Source organism: Acomys minous (assembly GCF_964271855.1).
Source record: "Acomys minous genome assembly, chromosome: 15".
Taxonomy (NCBI): domain Eukaryota; kingdom Metazoa; phylum Chordata; class Mammalia; order Rodentia; family Muridae; genus Acomys; species Acomys minous.
The window spans coordinates 95,612,281-95,632,733 of NC_140497.1; the positions used below are offsets into that span (position 1 = coordinate 95,612,281).

Here is a 20,453-nt window from a genome sequence, read left to right on the forward strand (position 1 = left end):
GCCCACCCACACGGCCACCCAGGGGACAGCAGACAGACCGCCCACCCACACGGCCACCCAGGGGACAGCAGACAGACCGCCCACCCACACGGCCACCCAGGGGACAGCAGACAGACCGCCCACCCACACAGCCACCCAGGGGACAGCAGACAGACCGCCCACCCACACAGCCACCCAGGGGACAGCAGACAGACCGCCCACCCACACGGCCACCTCTACCACAGCTGAGAGCACCGCTACATGAGACGTTCACCTCAGTAGCCAGGACTTCTGAGATGGGGAGTGTCCGCAATCAGCTCAGTGTCCTGGTGGCCTCTGCTCCCGCATGTAGCTGTTTGTCATTACTGTTCAACTCACAGGTGTCCACGGGCAGAGTGAGCGCACAGGGACCCTACCCCACAGCTCAGGAACCACATGCGAGGAGAGTGGGGCGGCAGCAAAGCTTTGCTTCCTGTGCCCACACAACCCAGAGTCGCTCTCTGGTGTCCCTCCTTGTCACTCATCCCTTCTACATAGGCTCCGGGTCTGAGAAATACAGACGAAACCTCCAGCTCCCACTTGACAGCTGGTTTGGGGGAAAATAGCCAAATTTAACAATTTACCCATGTTTCTAAAAGCTATTACTATGTTTCTATAAGCTAATCCTGTTATTATGGTAAAAATGTACATTTATTTCAAAACTAACACATTACTACCTTAAAACTGTAAGACTCCATTTAATCTGAAATGTTACTGTTTTTTGAAAGCAAAAAAAATTTAAATTTTATTATTGCTGTAATTTTCATGGTTTTCCTAATTCTATTTCAAGAATGATCATCTACACATACGCTTCTAGACATTATAAAACGTAACATACACTCAACTAAGCTGCTCTTAGAAATCCTAGGAAAGGCCAGGCATGGTGGAACTCGCCTTTAACCCCACACTCCGCAGGCAGAGGCAGGAGGATCTCTGTGTATACTACCATGGTCTGCAAAGCCAGGACAGCCAGAGCTACACAGGAAAAAACAAAACAAAAACTGTCTCAAAACACCACAAAGAAAAGAAATACTGTAAAGATCAATTAGACTGTAAAATGTGTACAAGGCAGGGAATTAAGTCTCCCAGCACTTCCGCTAACGCTGAGCACAAGGCGCAGCTCAGAGGCAGGGCACCTGGCGGCCCAGCACAGCCTGCTTTCCTTCCATCTCCAGTGAGAGGACAGCGTCCCCCTCCCAGGGCTAAAGTCTCCAAAGCAAGCGCCTACTTAACAACAGAGAAGCTGATAGCCCGGATCATTAACTTTAATTATTGCTGGTTTTTATATCAGCTCTTCTATCAACTATCTCTTAGACAATGACTAACATGTACTATTTTAATTAGGATGCAACATCACATTCCATTGAACTCAACTATTTCATTCAAAATCCAACCATGACAGTATAACTTTCTTGGATTTTAATGTGCTTTTGTTTAGTTGGTTGGCTGGTTTTTTGAGAAAGGTCTCTTTTTTCAGGAGGGGGGGGGATTGTTTTGCCTTTTTTTTTTTTTTTTTTTGAGACAGGGTCTCTCTGTGTAGCCTTGGCTGTCCTGGACTCGCTTTGTAGACCAAACTGGCCTGGAACTCACAGCGATCCGCCTGCCCCTGCCTCCCCAGTGCTGGGATTAAAGGCGTGCGCCACCACACCCGGAGAGAAAGGTTTCTCTGTAGCCCTGTCCCAGAACTTACTTTGTGGACCAGGCTGGTCTCAAGTATTCTTACACCAAACTTAACCAAAACTCAAGTTAGAGTCTTTTATGGAAAAAGAGGTATGTATCTAAAGATTTATAACTCAAATGTAAACTTTATCACTGACTAAACTGTTGAATAGCAGAAGACAGTAGCCCTGCTGCACTTTGATATGACGTCCCAGAGCGTGTCACCTCAGCCACACTGACCTGAGGGGGGGCCACAGATCCCCCCCCTCAGCCTTCCTCCCCTCATCCCACTCCGCCCCACGAGGAGTAACCTGAGGTCACAGACACACGAACCTGTCCTCAGCGTTTATCAAACTCACGCTCTCACACGCGTGTGCTGCCCGCTGAGCTGTCCCTCTAGCACCCAGTGCTTCCGCTTTTGAGCGCCAGCATTTCATACTTCACAGTATCTTTTTTTTCCCCTTAACAAAGTCCATCTTCTGCTCACTGTGCCCTTGGAGCAGAGACAAGGAGACCCCTAAGTGCAGGTCGGCTTCATCTAAGCTTGACAGTTAGGTCTGAGGGCAACACTCTGAACACCTGTCTCAGAACAGCAGCATCACTTCCGCTCCGCTTGGCACTTCCTCCCCACCAGTACTTAGCTCCACCTGACCCTTCCTTTCAGTCACTTCCCCAAGCAAACTCCAGCTGCAGTTCTTCCCACTTCCTCATGGAATTCTGGCCAAAGATCAGTAAAAGCTTTCACTTCAAATTTCCAAGGCAAACTTCCCACCCCTCAAGCTCAGGCTATGATGTCACCACGCTTATTTGCGTTACTGTTGCTTTAACACTGAGCACCTGCATCCTCCAGCTCTCTCCCACAAGGATGCTCTCCCAACAGCCATTTCTCCCTGGTAATAGCGGCTCTGCTTTTCCACCAGTTTATCTATTCATAGCATGTCTTCAAATTTAGGTAAAACATTATTTTACAAAGCAGCTTCACTAAATAACCCACTTGCATCATTCATCCGATTTTATGCCAGCCCACTATATACTTAAGTGGCCTCCAAGTCGTAGGAGCATTCCCAAGAGACACTAAACTGTACATGCCAGCCAGGCAAAGCAAGGGCAGGGCAACTTTAGCATGGATGTGTTTTCTGGTTTTGTTAATTAGTTCAGGGTTTTTGGGTTGTTTTTTTGGTTTCGAGACAGGGTTTCTCTGTGTAGCCTTGGCTGTCCTGGACTCACTTTGTAGAGCAGGCTGGCCTCGAACTCACAACGATCCGCCTGCCTCTGCCTCCCGAGTGCTGGGACTAAAGGCGTGCGCCACTACCGCCCAGCATTATTTTAGGTTTTTAACAAACAGTTCAGGGATTTACCCTAGAGAACATTTTTTTAGTCTGGCTTTCCACCTTGCTTGGATTTTTTTTTTTTAAAGTATGAGCACAGACTGACAATTCCACTTGATGTAAACAAAACTTTTAAACCTATTGTATATAACAACCTACCACGCCAGGTTCAGAAACATGTGGCAGGGAGATGTCACCTACAAGCCATATTGCTTTTACTGATAATTGTAATTTTCAACTCTACAGTGTTCACAAATGTACATTTAGTCTGCCTGGCTCCTTCCCTGATTTCTCTGTGGGTCTCCCTGCCTGCTGTCAGGCTCATGGACAATCCAAAATGCGACAAACTTCAGTTTCAATAGAAAATGGAGCATATCACATACTGCAGTGAAAAGTATTTTTGCAGATTTTTTAAATAAGAAATTTCAAAAAGCTTAATAGACACAAAAGAAAGTGTGCATGCAATCACAGAAACAAGATGTTTCTGAAAACAAAATAAATTTTATCAAAACCAAATTCACAAATGGTTATCGAACAACATGGTAACAAAGGCACACATGCTCTTCAGGTTTCCTACACAGGCTCCGTTCCGAAGCCTCAACAGCAGTCTAACTACCTTGTCAGTTCCTAAATCCAGTACAAAAAAAGCAGGAGCCCACTTTTTATAAAATCTTAACATTTTAAAGTCACAACATGTACTTTTTTCAATGTCTAACCTCAGCCCTAGTCAAGTACCCTAAGGGAATCCAGCAGATAGTTAGCCACCTCTAAAGACTAACTATATAAATTCTCAAGAGAAGCAATATTTAAGTACATTTATTCAAAAACAATATCACATGGAATACAAATTTTTATTTTTTAGCTCAAACACATTCATCATCTAAATGCTAATAATCAGGTGTTTTTATGGCAATTTCTACAGAATATCCATTCTTCAAAACTAGGTATAATAAAACATAAGCTACATATTTTCTTTACTATATACTTTTATAATCCTAAGTCCTGTAAACCTCGGGGGAAAGCCAGGTCTCTGCACTGCACCACTCAACACCCAACTGTAACGAGCCGCCACTGCGCAACATGGAGGAGTAACAGTGATGCGACTGTCGTTTCCAACTTAAGGTTTCTAAAATTCATTTAAAAGTTACTTAAAGTAAAAATCATGATGGGGGCAGGAGCAATGGCTCAGCGGTTAAGAGCACTGTCTGCTCTTCTAGAGGTCCTGAGTTCAGTTCCCAGCAACCACATGGTGGCTCACAGCCATCTATAATGTGATCTGATGCCCTCTTCTGGCGTGCAGGCACACATACAGGCAAAACACTGTATACATAATAAATCTTTTTTTAAAAAATCATGATCAACAATTATTTTTCTCCATTTCTTTATTCTTTCTGTAGAGAAGAGGAGTAGGGCTGAGGCAGGCCCGCGTAGCCCAGGCTGGCCTCACTGACCTCTAGCTCCCACTGCCCACATGCTAGGCTACGAGGCCGCCATCTCCCCTGGGCGGCCAGCATCCCACTTTCAGTTGGCAAGGCCGCCCTTCCTGGGTCAGCTACTCAGGTTCACATGCAGCAGCCCACAGGGTGACACACCAGCTACTCACAGCTTAACAGCAGCCAGAGCTCTTCTCCTTGAGAGGTGGATACGTGGAAGGCTCCGGAAGGCACCCATGCAAGGGGACGCTGCCATACTTCTTGTACATACGCATAAGTAATGCTACGGTGAGAAGACAGCTGTCATCCAGGAAGGCAATACAATCTCTATATTCCAAATCAACTCCTGGTCAGACTCTAAGCACTAACGGTCCTATCTGGGAATCCTCCCCAGGCTCGGCATAAACCACAATGTGTGGGGGAGGGGCTGTGGTCACCAGACCAACTATCACGTGACTTACCTCTAACTTGCAAACAAAGACACAAGGCTCATTAACTCTTCCCATCCTTGGAAAAACATAGTTATGCCATCAACAAATCCAGAAAGAAACTAACCCAAGGTAGTAAGAGGTCAAAACACTGGCTACACATGTCTGATAGGGAATTAATACAAGGCAACACAGAACACCTTTTGCAGTGTAGAAAATGTTCTTTATTATTTTTTGAAATACAAAGTTTCAATGTGTAGTCTAGGCTAGCCTTGAACCCACAGAGATATGCCTGCCTTTAGAGGAATGCTGGAATTGGGGGTTAAGGGTAGGGAGGGGTTGTAAAGATTGTGTATATGAGTGTGTGCTCAGTGTGTGTGTGTGTGCCATGTGAGTGCCCTACTCACAGATTCCAGAAGGGGGCCCAGTCCCCTGGAGCCTGTGTGTGTCCATGTGCCATGTGACTGCAGTACCCACAGAGTCCAGAGAGGGCATAGTCCCCTGGAGCCTACGTCAGACAGCTGTGCACCTCCTGATGTGGGCTCTGGGAACTGAACTCAAGTCCTCTGGAAGAACAGCAAGCCATCTTAATCACAGAGCCACCCCCACCCCCACCCCAAAATGTTCATTATCGTGATCTAGATTCTAGGGAAAAGCTACCCGTGTGCACTCTTTGGTACTCAACAGATCAGCATTACATCTGTGCTGAGCTTTGCCTACATACAGCATTTAAAAACAAGTCACTAACATTCCTCAACGTTCACTCTTCCTGATGAATCACCATCACACTGCAAACAAACAATACCCTCCTATAGGGAAACTCTTGAAAGAGCCGTAAGCCTTTGATATTTTTTTTTCAGCATTTTTCTTACTCTGCGTGATATTAATTTTCCTAAATCTGTTCAATATTCATAAAGTACTAATAAATTATGCACATACATATTCCACTACAAAATTATCAGGGCTGTGTTTCTTTATCTCTCACATCCCAACCCCAAATTCCAATCTGTCATTTGCACTCAATGTATATCTGATTTAAGTTCCATCAAATTTTTAAAGGAATATTGTTCTCGGGCATTTCTTTTTCTCAACCATCAATTAATTAAATTTTAAACTATATACTCTCTCCAAAATCCTAAAAAGGCTTTTTTCCGTTTTGTTTTGGTTTTGATTTTTTGGTTTTTTGAGACAGGGTTTCTCTGTGTAGCCTTGGACTGGACTGCCTTTGTAGACCAGGCTGGGCTTGAACTCACAGCAATCTGCCTGCCTCTGCCTCCCAAGTGCTGGGATTAAAGGCGTGCGCTACCACATCCAGCTCTAAAAAGGCCTTTCCATACCTGCACTGCCTAATTCAGTAACTGTATATGTCTAGTCTAAATTGAACTAACTGCTTTATGTCTGTAGTAGCATGGGATTTTAAAGATTCAATATAGATAATGTAAATGTTTCAGTTATATTCATATATTAAAATGAGCATTTTAGATATAGAGGGCAGTGGTGGCGCACGCCTCTAATCCCAGCACTCTGGTAGGCAGAGGCAGGAGGATCTCTGTGAGCCAGAGGCCAGCCTGGTCTACAGAGTGATTCCAGGACAGCCAAGGCTACACAGAGAAACCTTGTCTCAAAAAAAAAACCGGAAAGGAGGAGGAAGAAAAGAAAAAGCAGCCTCAAATTAGGCCAACACCATGGTACCAATGTCCAGCTACTGAGACAAAGAGCCTTTATACAACGGCCAGGACCAACATGAGCAAGAAGATACTACTTAAAACAATAGGAGGCAGAAAATGCCTTTTAGACTGCGGAGTTCTGAACCAAGAGATAAGAACTGTACAAGAGGGTAAAACAGACACACAGGAAGCCAAGAAGACAAAGTAAGAAGGTCTCATCTCTAGGCTCAAGCTCACACCTGGTGATCACTTGACTGCAATGCTTTAAGTCTGAGGTATTTCCTCGTATGTTAAATGGAAATAAATGCCTTGTTAGCATTATAGAAATGCATAATAGACAATTTATATTAATGCCATTACTACATTACAGTGCTACGATCAGGGGCAACCTTTCAAGCAAGCAATGATGCAAGCCTGTATTCCCAGCACTTGGAAGATAGCAGGAAGATCAAGATCACCCTCAGCTATATAATGTGCTGGACTACATAAGACTATACTCGCTGGGTGCTGTGGCACACATCTATAATCCCGGCACTTGGGAGACAGAGGCAGGCAGATCTTTGTGAGTTCAAGGCCAGCCTGGTCTACAAAGTGAGTCCAGGACAGCCAACACAGGGAAAAGCAAAAACAAACAAAAGACCATGTCTCAAAAGAGAAAAAAAAAAAAAGGAGGGGGTGACTTTGCCGATTTTGCGGTATTTTTTTAACTTGCTGAAAACAATTTTTAAACATAAATGAAACAAAGTATTTCATCTTTACCTATCTCCTTGTGTGAAATAAAATGTACTAGCTTATACAATTTTGTTTAGCTTAAGAATTTGGGCTTGTGTTAGGGGAAAGAGCAGAATATTAAAGAGGGGGAATAACATTATATCAAATATATGCATGTGGACACACAGGAAAAAAAGGGGAAACAGGCAAAGAAAATGCTCTATTCAGAGAAATTAAAAGTCCTAAAAGATCACATTTCCCGCCTCACCTGTTTGCTCATTTGTTTTAGGGGTGCTGTTATACGCCTGTCTAGAGACAAGAGCTCAGCGTCATGTCCCCAACAGCTTTCCACCTTTACTTTTTGAGACAGGGTCTCTCACTGCATGAAAGAATGACTAAAGAAACCGTGGCACATTTACACAATGGAACACGATTCAGCTATCAAAAACAAGAACATCTTGAAATTTGCGGGCAATTGGATGGAACCTGAAAAGACCATCCTGAGTGAGGTGACCCAGTCCCAGAAAGACACGCATGGTATATACTCAGTTGTAAGTAGATATTAGCCCAGCATAGAAGTCCTCTGAGAAACTCCACCCCGTGGGAGTTACAGTCAGATAACTGGGACTGGTAGCTGGACCTTGGCGGAGAGCTGAAAGCCGTGTGGAAGAGATGGGGGGGCACCTAGAGGGGTCAGGAGCTCCACAGGGAGACCTCTAAGGCCAGTGCATCTGGACAGAGGGGCCTGCTCAAACTGATGCACCCACCAAGGACAAGCATGCAGAGAGCCTGGACCGCTGCTGAGATGTAGCTGGTGGACAGCTCCTGCTCCATGTGTGGGGAGCAGGGACAGAGGGGAGAGAGGGGGCCACCTCTGACAGGAACTCTGGTGCCTCCAATTTCATCACTGCCCCTTGCCAGGGCAGCCCTGGGAGCACACAGAGGAAGGGCTGCAGGCTACCCTGATGAGACCTGACAGGCTGTGGTCAATGGGGGGAGAGGCCCCCATCAGAGGTCTAGGGGAGGGGATAGAGCAGAAGAGGGAAGGAGGGTGGGAACCCGAAGATAAGAGCGAGGGGATAGCAGTAGGGATGTACTGTGAATAAATTACATAAAAATAAATACAAAACTCAAGCTCCACAGCTTCAGGGATTCCCCCTTTATACCAGCCTGGTATGGGCTGGCTCACAGACACACGCCTCAGCTGGCTCGCACATCACAGTTAGCGCAGGGACCCTCACTCTTACCTTGGTAAGAGCTTGAATATAAAACGTATTACACTCAACACACATAACCAACTCCCCCTCTTCTCTCCTCTAATGGTCACGGCCACATGATCAACGTTATAGAAGACAGCAGCGCTCTCAGGGCACCAAGACCTCAGGGTACTGTACAGAGGGCGCTGACTGGCACTCACTGCCAAGCACAGCTGCCTATCCTCTTTCAGTCATCAAGTGACGTACATCACTCTTAACCTGGCCACAGGTATTACTCTATAACCAAAGGTACACTTTTATCTGCTCTAACATTCTTTGTAACTTTTTCATTTTGTAGATACAGCCTAAAACAGCCTAAAAACGAGACATTTACAAAAGCCAACAATTCTTAAACTACTACTGGTGAAAATTTTGAGTCATTGTAGGAGCAAACAATGACAATAACTACTATTTATTAGGCAACACTTACTCAGAATTATGAGCCAGAAAGCTACCTTTACCTGAAGTCTAGACCGCCAAGATGGTATTGTTGTTTAATCCACGTACTGCTCACATTGCTAAATTTGAATATTGCCAGTTTCACCTGACGGCTCACATTTCTAACTTATCTCTTCTTGCCTCAGCTGTGACTCTGTATGCAAGCTAACACACACTCTGTAGCCGCTGTATGCACGCTAACACACACTCAGTAGCCGCTGTATGCAAGCTAACACACACTCCGTAGCCGCTGTATGCACGCTAACACACACTCCGTAGCCGCTGTATGCACGCTAACACACACTCCGTAGCCGCTGTATGCACGCTAACACACACTCCGTAGCCGCTGTATGCACGCTAACACACACTCCGTAGCCGCTGTATGCACGCTAACACACACTCCGTAGCCGCTGTATGCACGCTAACACACACTCCGTAGCCGCTGTATGCACGCTAACACACACTCCGTAGCCGCTGTATGCACGCTAACACACACTCCGTAGCCGCTGTATGCACGCTAACACACACTCCGTAGCCGCAGGACTAACAATGTCATCAGTCCAGGTCCAGCAAGGTCTCCTCTACCTTCATCAACCATGCGCGAACAGAGAGGCCCCTCTCCAGTTGAGGGCGGTCTGAAAGTACCAACTACCTCCAACACTGCTGGGAGGTTGAATTTTAAACATACATAGGTATGTGTGCTTGCAAATAAAGGACACCATGGAGGAAGATTAAGATAGCAGCCTTTAAAAAATTAGAAGAGCCGGGCGTGCTCGTGCACGCCTTCAATCCCAGCACTCGGGAGGCAGATCACTGTGAGTTCGAGGCCAGCCTGGTCTACAAAGTGAGTCCAAGATGGTCAAGGATACACAGAGAGACCCGGTCTCGGAGGAAAAAAAGAAAAAGGAAGTAACTGAGCAAGGAATGGTATCGTGCACCCCGAGTCCCGGGCAGAGGCTGCTGGATCTCTGAGTTCTGGCCAGCCTGGTTTACATACTGAGTTACAGGACAGGCAGTCTATGTAGAGAACAAAAATAGAACAAAAAAATTCATCAGTAACTGACAGAATACAGGTAAGCATGCTTGGTAAACGGTCGTTTAACCCCAGGACCCTCCCACCTCAGGCGTCTCTAATGATGTGTACGTACGCTAGGACCAGCACAGTACACAAGATCTGCACGCACCACACGAGTCAGCTGCAATTCCACCACACTCTAAACTAAGAATTAAGTTTCAGGGGATAAATCTCTTATCTATAAATTTACTTACAAACCTAAAGGATTCCCTACAGATAAGGCAAGTCTGTCAAAGACGAGCAGAGAGGCAGTTTCAAGACAAGGTAGCCTTGACCCGGCCTCCCTGCCCAGCCTCCCTCCCTGCCCAGCCTCAAGAAAGCCACGTTTCCTCCTGAAATCTCAGCATTTCTTCTGCAGAGTTACAGCTGGCTACCTCACAGGACTTCTTTTTCTACTTAATATCACTCAACTGGGAGAGGATATTGGGGGGAGGGGAAGACACTGGAGGGGCCCAGAGTCACCCTCTACCTATGACCCACATAGGCCCCCAATTGATAATCTGCCTTAGCTACAACAGTGAGAGCATTACTAGCGTGGGCTTCCAGGCCTGACAAGTCTCTAATCTCAAGAGCTCCTCCACTGAAAAACACAGACGCATGCAAACCTCAAAATCACCCAAGAAGTCCAGGTTAAGTTCGCACAAGCACCCTCACAGGTCTACTTTGGAGAGCTGAGAAAAACCAAAGAGTGGATAAACTGAACCCTTCAGAAACAAGAAAACACCCTTTCGCACAGACACTATTCCCTAATGAAAAACCCAACTAAATGTGGTGTTCTTCGGTCTAGATCTTTATGAGGTGCTCCTTGTGTAAGAGAGAAGAGAGATACTTTGGCCAACCAGCAGGGTGAGCTAGTGCCAGAATCAGTCGTTTTCAGAACCTGCACAATTCAACGGCATAAACAGCACTATTAAAGCAGCTATCTCCTAACCAACCTCCACCACAACAGCACCTTCGGACTACACCTCATCAGCCGCTCAATGTCTGCAGACTGCTGTGTCCAAAACACATCTCCACAGCAGACACATGCAGGAAAACGTTAAGACCTCATGAACAGCCAAGTTACAACGCCACCACTCACTCCCATGCTTGGTTTACAAGTCACCAGCTTAAGGTTTTTCTTTTTAGTTTTCTAAAAGGACTGCTAAGAACTCAGAGTGCCCTGCAACGCAGACTGCATGGCTTGACAAGCGACTTCCACACTTCCGGCATGCCAAGTCCTTCCCTGTGTGGCTGGTCACTCTTAGCAGATAACACTTCTCCTCCCAGAAAGAGTCCACATTATTAATCCTACACAATTAATGGTGTCCTTGCCATGGCAGACACTCCACCATTTTGTCTCTCAGGAGTTTTTCTTTAGTCCTTTTGCCACGCAAACTCTCCTAGAACTTGAACAAACTAAAAAACCTGGGAAGCATTTAAGGCACGCAGGTGACATTCACTTTATAATTATGAAGACCTCAAAGTAACCCTAATTACCACAAAACTGTGTGTAATTAAATCTACTCAGGGTTGCACATTACCAACTAGCCTTTCAACCCTTTTTGAAAGAAATCAGTACTTTTAAAAGCACGTTAAATAGCCAATACAAGACTCCCAGGCACCGCTGTGACCTCCCGCCTCAGGTGACTTTACCATTTGTTGCGTTTCCTAAGACATGTACCAGTAGCCACTGGGCTTAAAGTCATTTTAAACTGTAGTCTAAGGGGCGTATTTATGTATCCAACCAAACAACATTAAAAAAAAAAAAAAACAAAGGTACTAGCATAGTTTTCAACACCTATTTTGCCTCTTAGCCTTTTCTAGCAATAATGACAGTTATCTAGAACTTTCCCATATTACTTATCAAGCACATGTGTTTTGTTTTTAATTTTTACATTTCTGTATCAAGTCTGCTTTGGGGGAAAAAATCTCAAAATTCATACATAAGCAACATTGCTAAAAAATTATATAATATTAAACTTCCTGTCACAGGTCTCACTAATGACACTATTTAATTAATGGGTAAACTCAGTAATACCCTTTGTTTTAAAAACAAGTGCCAGCTGCTAACAGAACTAGGAACAGAGCAGGATAGGGGTTGAAAGACCATCTTCCGTTATACCACTAAGTTGCTCACACTCAATATACTGCTAAGAGAGTGGGTAACAAGTTCTTTAGCAATCTTCCTTTGTAAAACTGTACGATCCACACAGTTAGCACACCTCCTGCCTGCTTATACAAAACTGCTCTGCATTTGAAATACAATAGGGAAATACATACCTAGAAAGAAACATGGGAAACTAAAGGTTTAAATAATGTTTTAGAGTTCATAGTTAACAATCTAAGTGTGTTGCAATATTCCTTCATTTTATTATATTAATGGCAAATACAAGGCCATCAGCTCTTTTGAAATTCACACTTCAGTGTTAGTTATTTGCTATACAATGCATGGTTGTAAAAGCAGTATGAAGTGTTTCAAACTTACAGCTGTATTTCTAACAGCAATATGCAAACCATGGCATTAGTACCAGTCAGGCATTCGGCTTTCATCAAAGTAAACGTCTACACTGAGTTATAATCTCATTATGGAGTCTTCATTTCATTTCTTACCAAACCTACCCGAAATACAGCATTGCTGGCATCAGGTCCCTAGACACTTACACACGGCACTGAAGCAGGCTTCCTTGCTTTGGGTAACTTTAGTTGTTTAGTTTCTGAAAAACTTTCCTTCGTGGGACCAAAATTAACTAAACTACGACTCGACGCAGACAAGCCTAACACATTCCCCCACATGCAGTACGCTTGGCACCAATCAGAACTGGCCAGAACTGATGATGGTGTTTGGATATGGCTTTGGAAATTAGCTTGTACACAGAACAGGACCATCATTTTGGGGGCCCCAAGGCGTGGGTATCCTTCCTCGCTGAATTTATCACATAAAATCTGGAATCTAATATAAAGGTTCTATAACATCTATATTTAAGTCAGTATCACTTAAAACAGTTAAAGAAAACTTTTTCCACTAAGGTCGCTACACCATGGATGGATCCCAACACGAGAGTCGTCTGTGGAAGTCTCGCAACAAGAAACCACCTAAGTTTCCAAGGACGGGGAAGGGTCTGGGGCAACTCATCTTCACGCTCTTGGGAGAAGTGGACGGAGCACACCTGTTTTCCTCTGGCAGAGATGAAGCTCCCAGGGACACAAAGGCCATGGAATCAGACTTGGAGAGGCAAAAAGCTTTAGCTGGGTACCCACCAAACCCCTGGCAACCCAAACACTTCGAGTGATTTTTCCTTTTTTTTTTTTTCTTTTTTTTTTTTTCTCTTTTTCCTAGCCTCTTGGAGTTACTTCCCAGGCACTTAGCGGCGCAAGACGTTGCAGACCAGTGGGGAGAAGGGGAGGCTATGCGGTCTAGTCCCAAAGTCAGGGGAGGGGTGTGGACAGTTACCGCCGCCGGAGCTCCAGGCCGGGACGGACTGCTGCTCAGACCGCCCCGTTACTCGGGGCATTACAATGGCGACCGCGGGGCTCCCCCCCTACCCCACCCTCACGACCTCCGGATCTCGGCCCCCTTCACCCCCTACCGCTCACTGGCTGCTGCGCTGCATGTGACTAAACAAAACCCCCCAAGTCCGGAGCCCGGCTCGGCCCCTTTGTGTCCGCCACCGGATCCGCTGCCGCTGCCGCCGCCGCCGCCGCCGCCGGAGCGGAAAGGGTTCCCCCCCCCTCCCGCCCGTCCGCCGCCGAGTCCCGCCCCGCGGCGGCCGCCGCCGCTCACCTAAGGTTCCGCGGCCCCCCGCGGCCGCCGCCTCCCGGACCCCGCGGCCCGGGCTCCTTGTGCAGCAGCAGCAACTCCGCCTCCTCGGCAGCCGCCGCCGCCATCTTAGCCTGTGCGGCAAAACGCGTCCTTTTGGATGGTTGGGAGCCAGCCTAGGGCGTAGCTTTCCCCGGGCCCGAGCGCCGCGGGCCGGGTCCCCCCCGCAACTTCTTCCGCCACCCTCAAGTCCTGCCACCGCCTCAGCCCGGGGGTGTGGGGTGGGGGGGACACGCGCGGAACCCAGCCGCGGGTGGGGGGAGAGGGGGCGCGGGGAGCCCTCGGCGCCGCCGACGGGAATGAGACCCCCCGAAACTCACAGTTTGGTGCCGTGTGCGTCAAACCGGGGCGACGTTGGGAGCGCGCGGCGTCCCCGCGTCACACGCCGCTCTGTACGCTACTCGGCTCCGCGGCCCCCTCCGCTCCCCGCTTCTCGCCTCCGGCCGCGGTTCCCACGGCGCAGGCGCGCGGCTTTCCCGCCTCTTGCCTGGGCCCGCGGGCCGCCCGGGGAGAGGCCGGCGTGGAGCGGAGCGCCCGTGCCGTCGGGCTTGCCCGGTGCCCGGTGAGGCCCGCGGCGGGGGCTGGGGGTGGGAGGCGGCGGCGGCAGCAAACACTGCACCGCTGTTCTCGGGTGCCGGGGGGGGGGGGACCCAAACAAGGTCACCTCCCCCCAGCGGTGACCTAATCAACTCCCAAGGAGGTTCCCGCCCCGATGTTGTAGGCACGCTCCAAATATGGTGGCGGCCAAAACTCTGCAAGACCCAAGAGCTAGGAATGCCTAGGCCCCTTGAAGGTGGAATGGACGCCGTCTTCGGTGTCTGCAGTCACCGGTTGGCCAAAACCCCGTGTCTTTTCCTACGACGGAAGGAGCCGGCCCTGACCGTGGAGTGCTGGCAGAGAAAGGCCAATTGGAAGGTGCCCGGTGGCCAGCCTAAGCATCAGGTGTGGCGAATCAATTACCCAGTCTAAGCACCCTGAAAGAAGCCCAGGATTTGAGCTACTTTGGACGCTGCGTTGTGGGAGATGCCTCTCTGTTGTCCAAAATTGGAGTCACACAAAGAAATGTGTTGAGATAGTGGTTAGCTCTTCAGGTAGTCAACAGGTCCCCCTGAGGGTCTTCTAAATCTCCCTTTTAACAAGCACTGAGCCATAGGCTTCTGAGGGACGAACAACACTAATTAGAGGCATTCACTTTGCTTTTGAACTGAGCCAACAAGTTCCTAACCTGTTGAAGGTGAACTCAACGTTATAGACTGTTCTGTGAGGCCTGCCTTACTAAACTGTTTAAAAGTTTTTATTAGTTAAGCAGTAATTGCGAACTGTGCACCTCCAAACCTTCAAGATATTTTTGGCATTCGCGGGGATGCACCGTAATTGCATTTATTTGGCAAGAGTGAGAGTACCTTTTCTGGAAAATGGTGCCTTCAGCAGCGGCAAATGTATTCCAAATAACAGATATCCTGCTATCCACGCTAATTATTTAACTCAGTAATAACCACTGACACTAGCGTGCTTACTGTGTGTGCATCAGGCATTAGTGTAACCTGTTCAAGTTGGTTACAACCTAAAGTGGCAAAAAGAGATTAGACTTGCTTTTTCAAAACCACACGACTCTTTGGGCTGTTTCAAAACATTAAGCCTGCCTTCATGTACACGAATAGATAAGCAAAATATAAACATGTGAATATTTTCAGGCAACTGGCTGGCAGAGATGCACTTTAAAAGTTTGCTTAATTTTTATCTCATGAGTATGGTTGTTTTGCCTGGATGTGTGGCTCTGCGCCACATGCTTCACGCCTGCCGTCAAGGAGTCCAGATGAGAGCCTCGGGAGCTGTGCAAACTGGAGCCACTGAGGTGGAAGGTGAGGCCTGAGCCTGGGTCCTGTGCAGCAGCATCAAGTGCTCTCAACCAACGAGCCATCTCTCTAGACCCAAGTGATCCATCCATTAACCTGCAGAATGCAAAGGCCCATCACCTGGAAGCAAGCCTTTTACACATGAGTCTGCAGGGCACATTTCATATAGAGAGATATATGGATTTTTTAAAAATCAACTCTCAATTTAGTAGGGAATGAGGGAGATGAATAAAGATTTTTTAAAATTACTAACAAAAGCTCTTGAGAGCCATGCATGGTGGTGAATACGTTTAATCCTAGCACTCTGGAGGCAGAAGCAGGCAGATCTCTGATTTGAGGCCAGCCTATTCTATAAAGAGAGAGCCAGGATAGCTAAGGCTACACCGAGAAACCCTGTCGAGAAATAAATGACTGAATAACCTCATAAAACACAGTAGAAAGTAGATCCATTACACAAACACTAAGATGACTTCTAACATTTAACGTGAGTCAAGGAAAAAACCCAGAGGCAAAGCGTACACTGCGCAGTGGGAAGCCTGGATGGAGTTCAGATCCCAGATCACGTGTAAACGCTGGGCGGGCCCACATGGCGTCAAGTCTGTAACTCCAGCCCATGAGAGGTAGAGACTGGATCCCTGAAGCAAGCTGGCTAGCCAAGTGTTCAAGCTCCAGGCTCAGCAACAAGACCCCGCTGCATCTGTGAGATAGCAAGCATCAACCTCAGGACTCCACATGCATGCATCCAGATGCATCCCTCTGCATGTGTGCAATTACTCACTCAAACATGGAAAGAAGGAACACGTTTACTGTTTACCATCCCAGAAGCAAAGTACAATCATGGGCGCCTGCTAAGAAAGGAAACACTGGGCCAAGTAACCGTACACATAAAATATTTAAGGAGCGAGTAGAGAAGTTAGTTTTGAATCACTCAAAATACCTTAGAGAAACAACTTAAAAGAGAAAAGAATTTTTTTTAAGCTCACACTGTTAGTTTATGGTTATCTGGCTCCAATACCGGATCAGAGGAAGGGAGAGGCACACAATGGAAGGTCACTGGTCACAGCCAGAGAGCAGAAAGAATGAGAAAATGGGGCCAGAGCGAAGACACACTCTTCCAAGGCACAGCTCAGTCACCTACCTCATCCACCGAGGCCCTGTCACCCCTGAACAGCACCTTCAAACTGAATGCGTCAATGGGGTTGATCCGCCGATGACGTTAATCCTGATCCAGCCATGTCCAAAGCCCCACTGGCTGGTGGCCAAGCCTCTAATACATGAGCCATCGGGGCACAGTACATGTCCAGAGCATGAGACAGCACAGGAAAATAAGCAAAGGGCGTATAGGACAGACCAGGCAAGAGAGGAGCCACAGGAACAAACAAAGTACGGGCAACGGCTCGCTGTTGTGACAACTGGCCCCAAGTATCAGTGGGGTGACAACAGTAGCTCGCTCGTGTCATTCTCCACTGCCGTTGGAAGGGGAGAGGCGGGAAGTAGTGCATACATCATGCACTGGCAGCAAACACTTCTCAGTTCCCAGTAGTCAGCAATCCAGGCCCGGGGCCCCACTTACTGCACAGACAGCCTGGAGAATGTAGCTTACTTACACTCCGCGGAGTAAGCGGAAGAAAGAAAAGGCTGAGTCCCTACGGAAATGTGGCAAAGCGGGTATGAGAGACAGGAGTTGTATGTGTAAGATCACTAGTGACTGCAGTGAGTTCAACATGAGTGACGCGTTCTAGTGCAGTGGTTCTGGTAATAATAGAGAGAGAGAGAGTCAGAGAGAAACTGGGCTGTCAATTACAGAAAGGAGATTCGATGGTTTGAATAAGAATGCTCCCCCCACCCCACCCCACCCCATATATTTGAATGTTTAGTCATCAAGAAGTGGCACTACTTGAGAAGGATTAGGAGGTGTGGCCCTGTGGGTGGGGGTGTGGCCTTGTGGGTGGGAGTGTGGCCTTGTTGATGGGTGTGGCCTTGTGGGCGGGGTGTGGCCTTGTTGCTGGGGGTGTGGCCTTGTTGGTGGGGTATGGCCTTGTTGCTGGGGGTGTGGCCTTGTTGCTGGGGGTGTGGCCTTGTTAGAGGAAGTGTGTCACTGGGTGTGGGCTTTGGGGTTTCAAAAACCAGAGCCAGTCACAGTGTCCCTCTCTTCCTAGTGCCTGTACATCTGGAAGTGGAACTCTCAGCTCCTTCTCCAGCACCACGTCTGCCTGCACGCTGCCATGTTTCCCACCGTGACGATAATGGACTAAGCCTTGGAAATTATAAGCAAGGCCCCGTTAAATGCTTTCTTTTTTAAGAGCTTCCATGGTCATAGTGACCAAGACAGCTGATATGAACAAGCAATTGACTCACACAATTGAGAGACAAATAGCACGTTAGAGGTAAACACCACCACACAGAGGTCCGCCATAACTAACGGGCAGGGTTCTTCTGGTAAGAGACACCCCCACTATACTTTCATCAAAATTCCAACAGCACAAAACTTAACATATTTCTTTGTTGTTCATTTTTTTCCAAAGATTCCAAATATTCTATAATATTTTCTTGACATCCATCAAAGAAAAGGAGACATCTGTAATTTCAGCTATCTCATCTGCTTTATTAAGGAGAAAGAGTGTAAAGTAGTGTGCTAGTGATTTAGATCACATGTACTGGGTTTTTTTCTTGTCATCACAAATGGGAAGAAAACACTGAACAAATGTATTCCTTCAACTTCAATAACCAATACAATTCCTCTAATAACCTGAGGTTGGATGATTTTAATATAGATGAAACTAAATCACTTCCAAAGAAGCATGAATTCTCCAACAATCATTTTTATGTTTGTTTTTGGACACAGGGTCTTGTAAGTCCAGAGTGGTCTCTAAGTCCCTTTATAGCCAAGGATGACCTCAAACGTCAGATCTTTGTGCTCTACCTCTAAGTGCTAGGATCGTATCGTTTGCCACTGCTTGTTTATGCAGTGCGGAGGCTTGAACTCCATGCTAGGGGCTTTGTGCGTGCTAGGCAAACAGCTAAGTTACATTTCTAGCCCTCTAACAAACATTATTTAATTAAAATTCTACAGCTGTGTGGGAAGAAAGGAATGAGTGATAGTTGTAAGCTTTTGTCTTAGTCAGGGATACCCACTGCTGGGATGAAATGCCATGACCAAAGCAGCCTGGGGGGGAAAGGGTTAATCTGGCTTACACTCCCACATCTTACTCCATCTTTGAAAAGAGTCAGGACAGAACACAAGCAGGGCAGGAACCTGGAGGCAGGAGCAGAGGCCACGAGGGGTGCTGCTTACTGGCTTGCTCCCCACGGCTTCCTCAGCCTGCTTTCTGATAAAACCCAGGACCCCCAGTCCAGGGATAGCAGTGCCCACAACGGGCTGGGTCCTCCTACATCAATCACTAATTAAGAAAATACCGTAGAGGCTTGCCTACAACCCGATTTTATGCAGACATTTCCTTAACTAAGTTTCCCCCATCCTGGATGACTTTAGCTTCTGCCAAGTTGACCTAAAACTAACTAGCGCAACTGACCCCTTGTCCGCTTGACACACAAATACATCACCGCTAAGCCATGACCTTTCCTTTCTTGTTCATCCCCAAGAATCACACATTAATAAAGACATCACATATAAAGCATTTTGCAAACTTAAAAATTCCCACAGCCTTTAAAAATTCAAATACTTAAAAATTCAGTGTTAGCAAAACCAAACTCCCACCGTGTAAACAACTCGATGCCCAGTGTCTGGGACCCACGCATGATCTTCTGCGCTGCTCCACAGGGTTTGCACCACTTCTCTGGCTCCGCCCTCTGCAGCACACATGTCTTCCAGGCTCAGGCCAGCTCCACTCCACGGCTGCTGCTGTTCTTGGTGGTCAGCCCATGGTACTGGCATCCCCACAATGCTGGGGGTCCCTTCCTGCAACCAAGAGCCTCTCCTGAGCTGTCTTCACGGACTCCAAGCCCTGCCACACAGTGCCAGACCTCAGCTGCTTTCCATGACCTCTTGATACCTTCAAAACCAGAACCACCTGGGTGACCCACGTTCAGCTGCCAACATGAGGTACAACCGTGACTATTCCTGGAACATACTCCATGTGCTGACACTAAGGAAACACTTTACAGAAGATTTACCTCGGTGATGAGGGTCTCTTCTTAATCACCACCAAATTCACAACTCCTGCTGACCAGAACTAATTGTCCCAATAACCCAAACATTTTACATCCATGTTTCTGGTCTCTTGTCAATCACAGCTGATTCCTCAGCCCCAGCTGACCAGAACCACAGAATCTTAATTCAAAATAGCAAACAGCCCTGAAAGAGCCTTAAACTTCCTCTGTGCCTCACAAGCCGGGTCTCCATCATCTGCGCTGCTCTCAGCATTCTGATCCTCCAAGCTCCCACAGAGCATCCCACTGAGCTCTCAACACTCAGCGGCTTCAGCTTTTCTAGCCCAGAGTTCCAAAGCCCTTCCACAGTCCTCCCAAAACCATGGTCAGGTCTGTCAATCAATGCCCTCCTTCTGGTATCAAAATCAGTACTAGCCCGGGTTCTCGAAAGCAACAGAACTTATAGAATGGTTATTTATTATATATAATTTATTATGTTATATATTTATTACAATGACTTGCAGGCCGTGGTCCAGCTAACCCAACAATGGCTGCCTATGAGCAGGAGGTCCAAGAGTCCGATAGATGCTCAGTCCTCGAGGCTGGAAGTCTGAACTGCTCTTCAGTAGATGCTGGAATCCTGAAGAAGTGGCTCTAACGCCAGCGAGAGCAAGA

At 47.1% G+C, this 20,453-nt stretch overlaps 1 protein-coding gene across 14 annotated transcripts in view; it reads right to left on the reverse strand.

Moving 5' to 3' along the window:
• Positions 1–19,632, reverse strand: part of ZNF644 (zinc finger protein 644) — an 88,853-nt gene extending 69,221 nt beyond the window's left edge. For 3 of the 14 annotated variants that reach the window (XM_084759802.1, XM_084759803.1, XM_084759796.1), the window contains exon 1: positions 14,133–14,385. Coding sequence is in view for 3 of the 14 variants with exons in the window: in XM_084759789.1 (XP_084615915.1) it covers positions 13,777–13,880 (104 nt within the window). In the remaining 11 variants the exon portion in view is untranslated. Of the gene's footprint in view, positions 1–4,608; positions 4,722–13,162; positions 13,546–13,776; positions 14,112–14,132; positions 14,386–19,386 lie in introns of those variants that run through there. The other 11 variants (XM_084759789.1, XM_084759797.1, XM_084759799.1 and 8 more) reach the window with 10 other exon arrangements.
• Between the last annotated feature and the right edge of the window lie 821 nt (positions 19,633–20,453).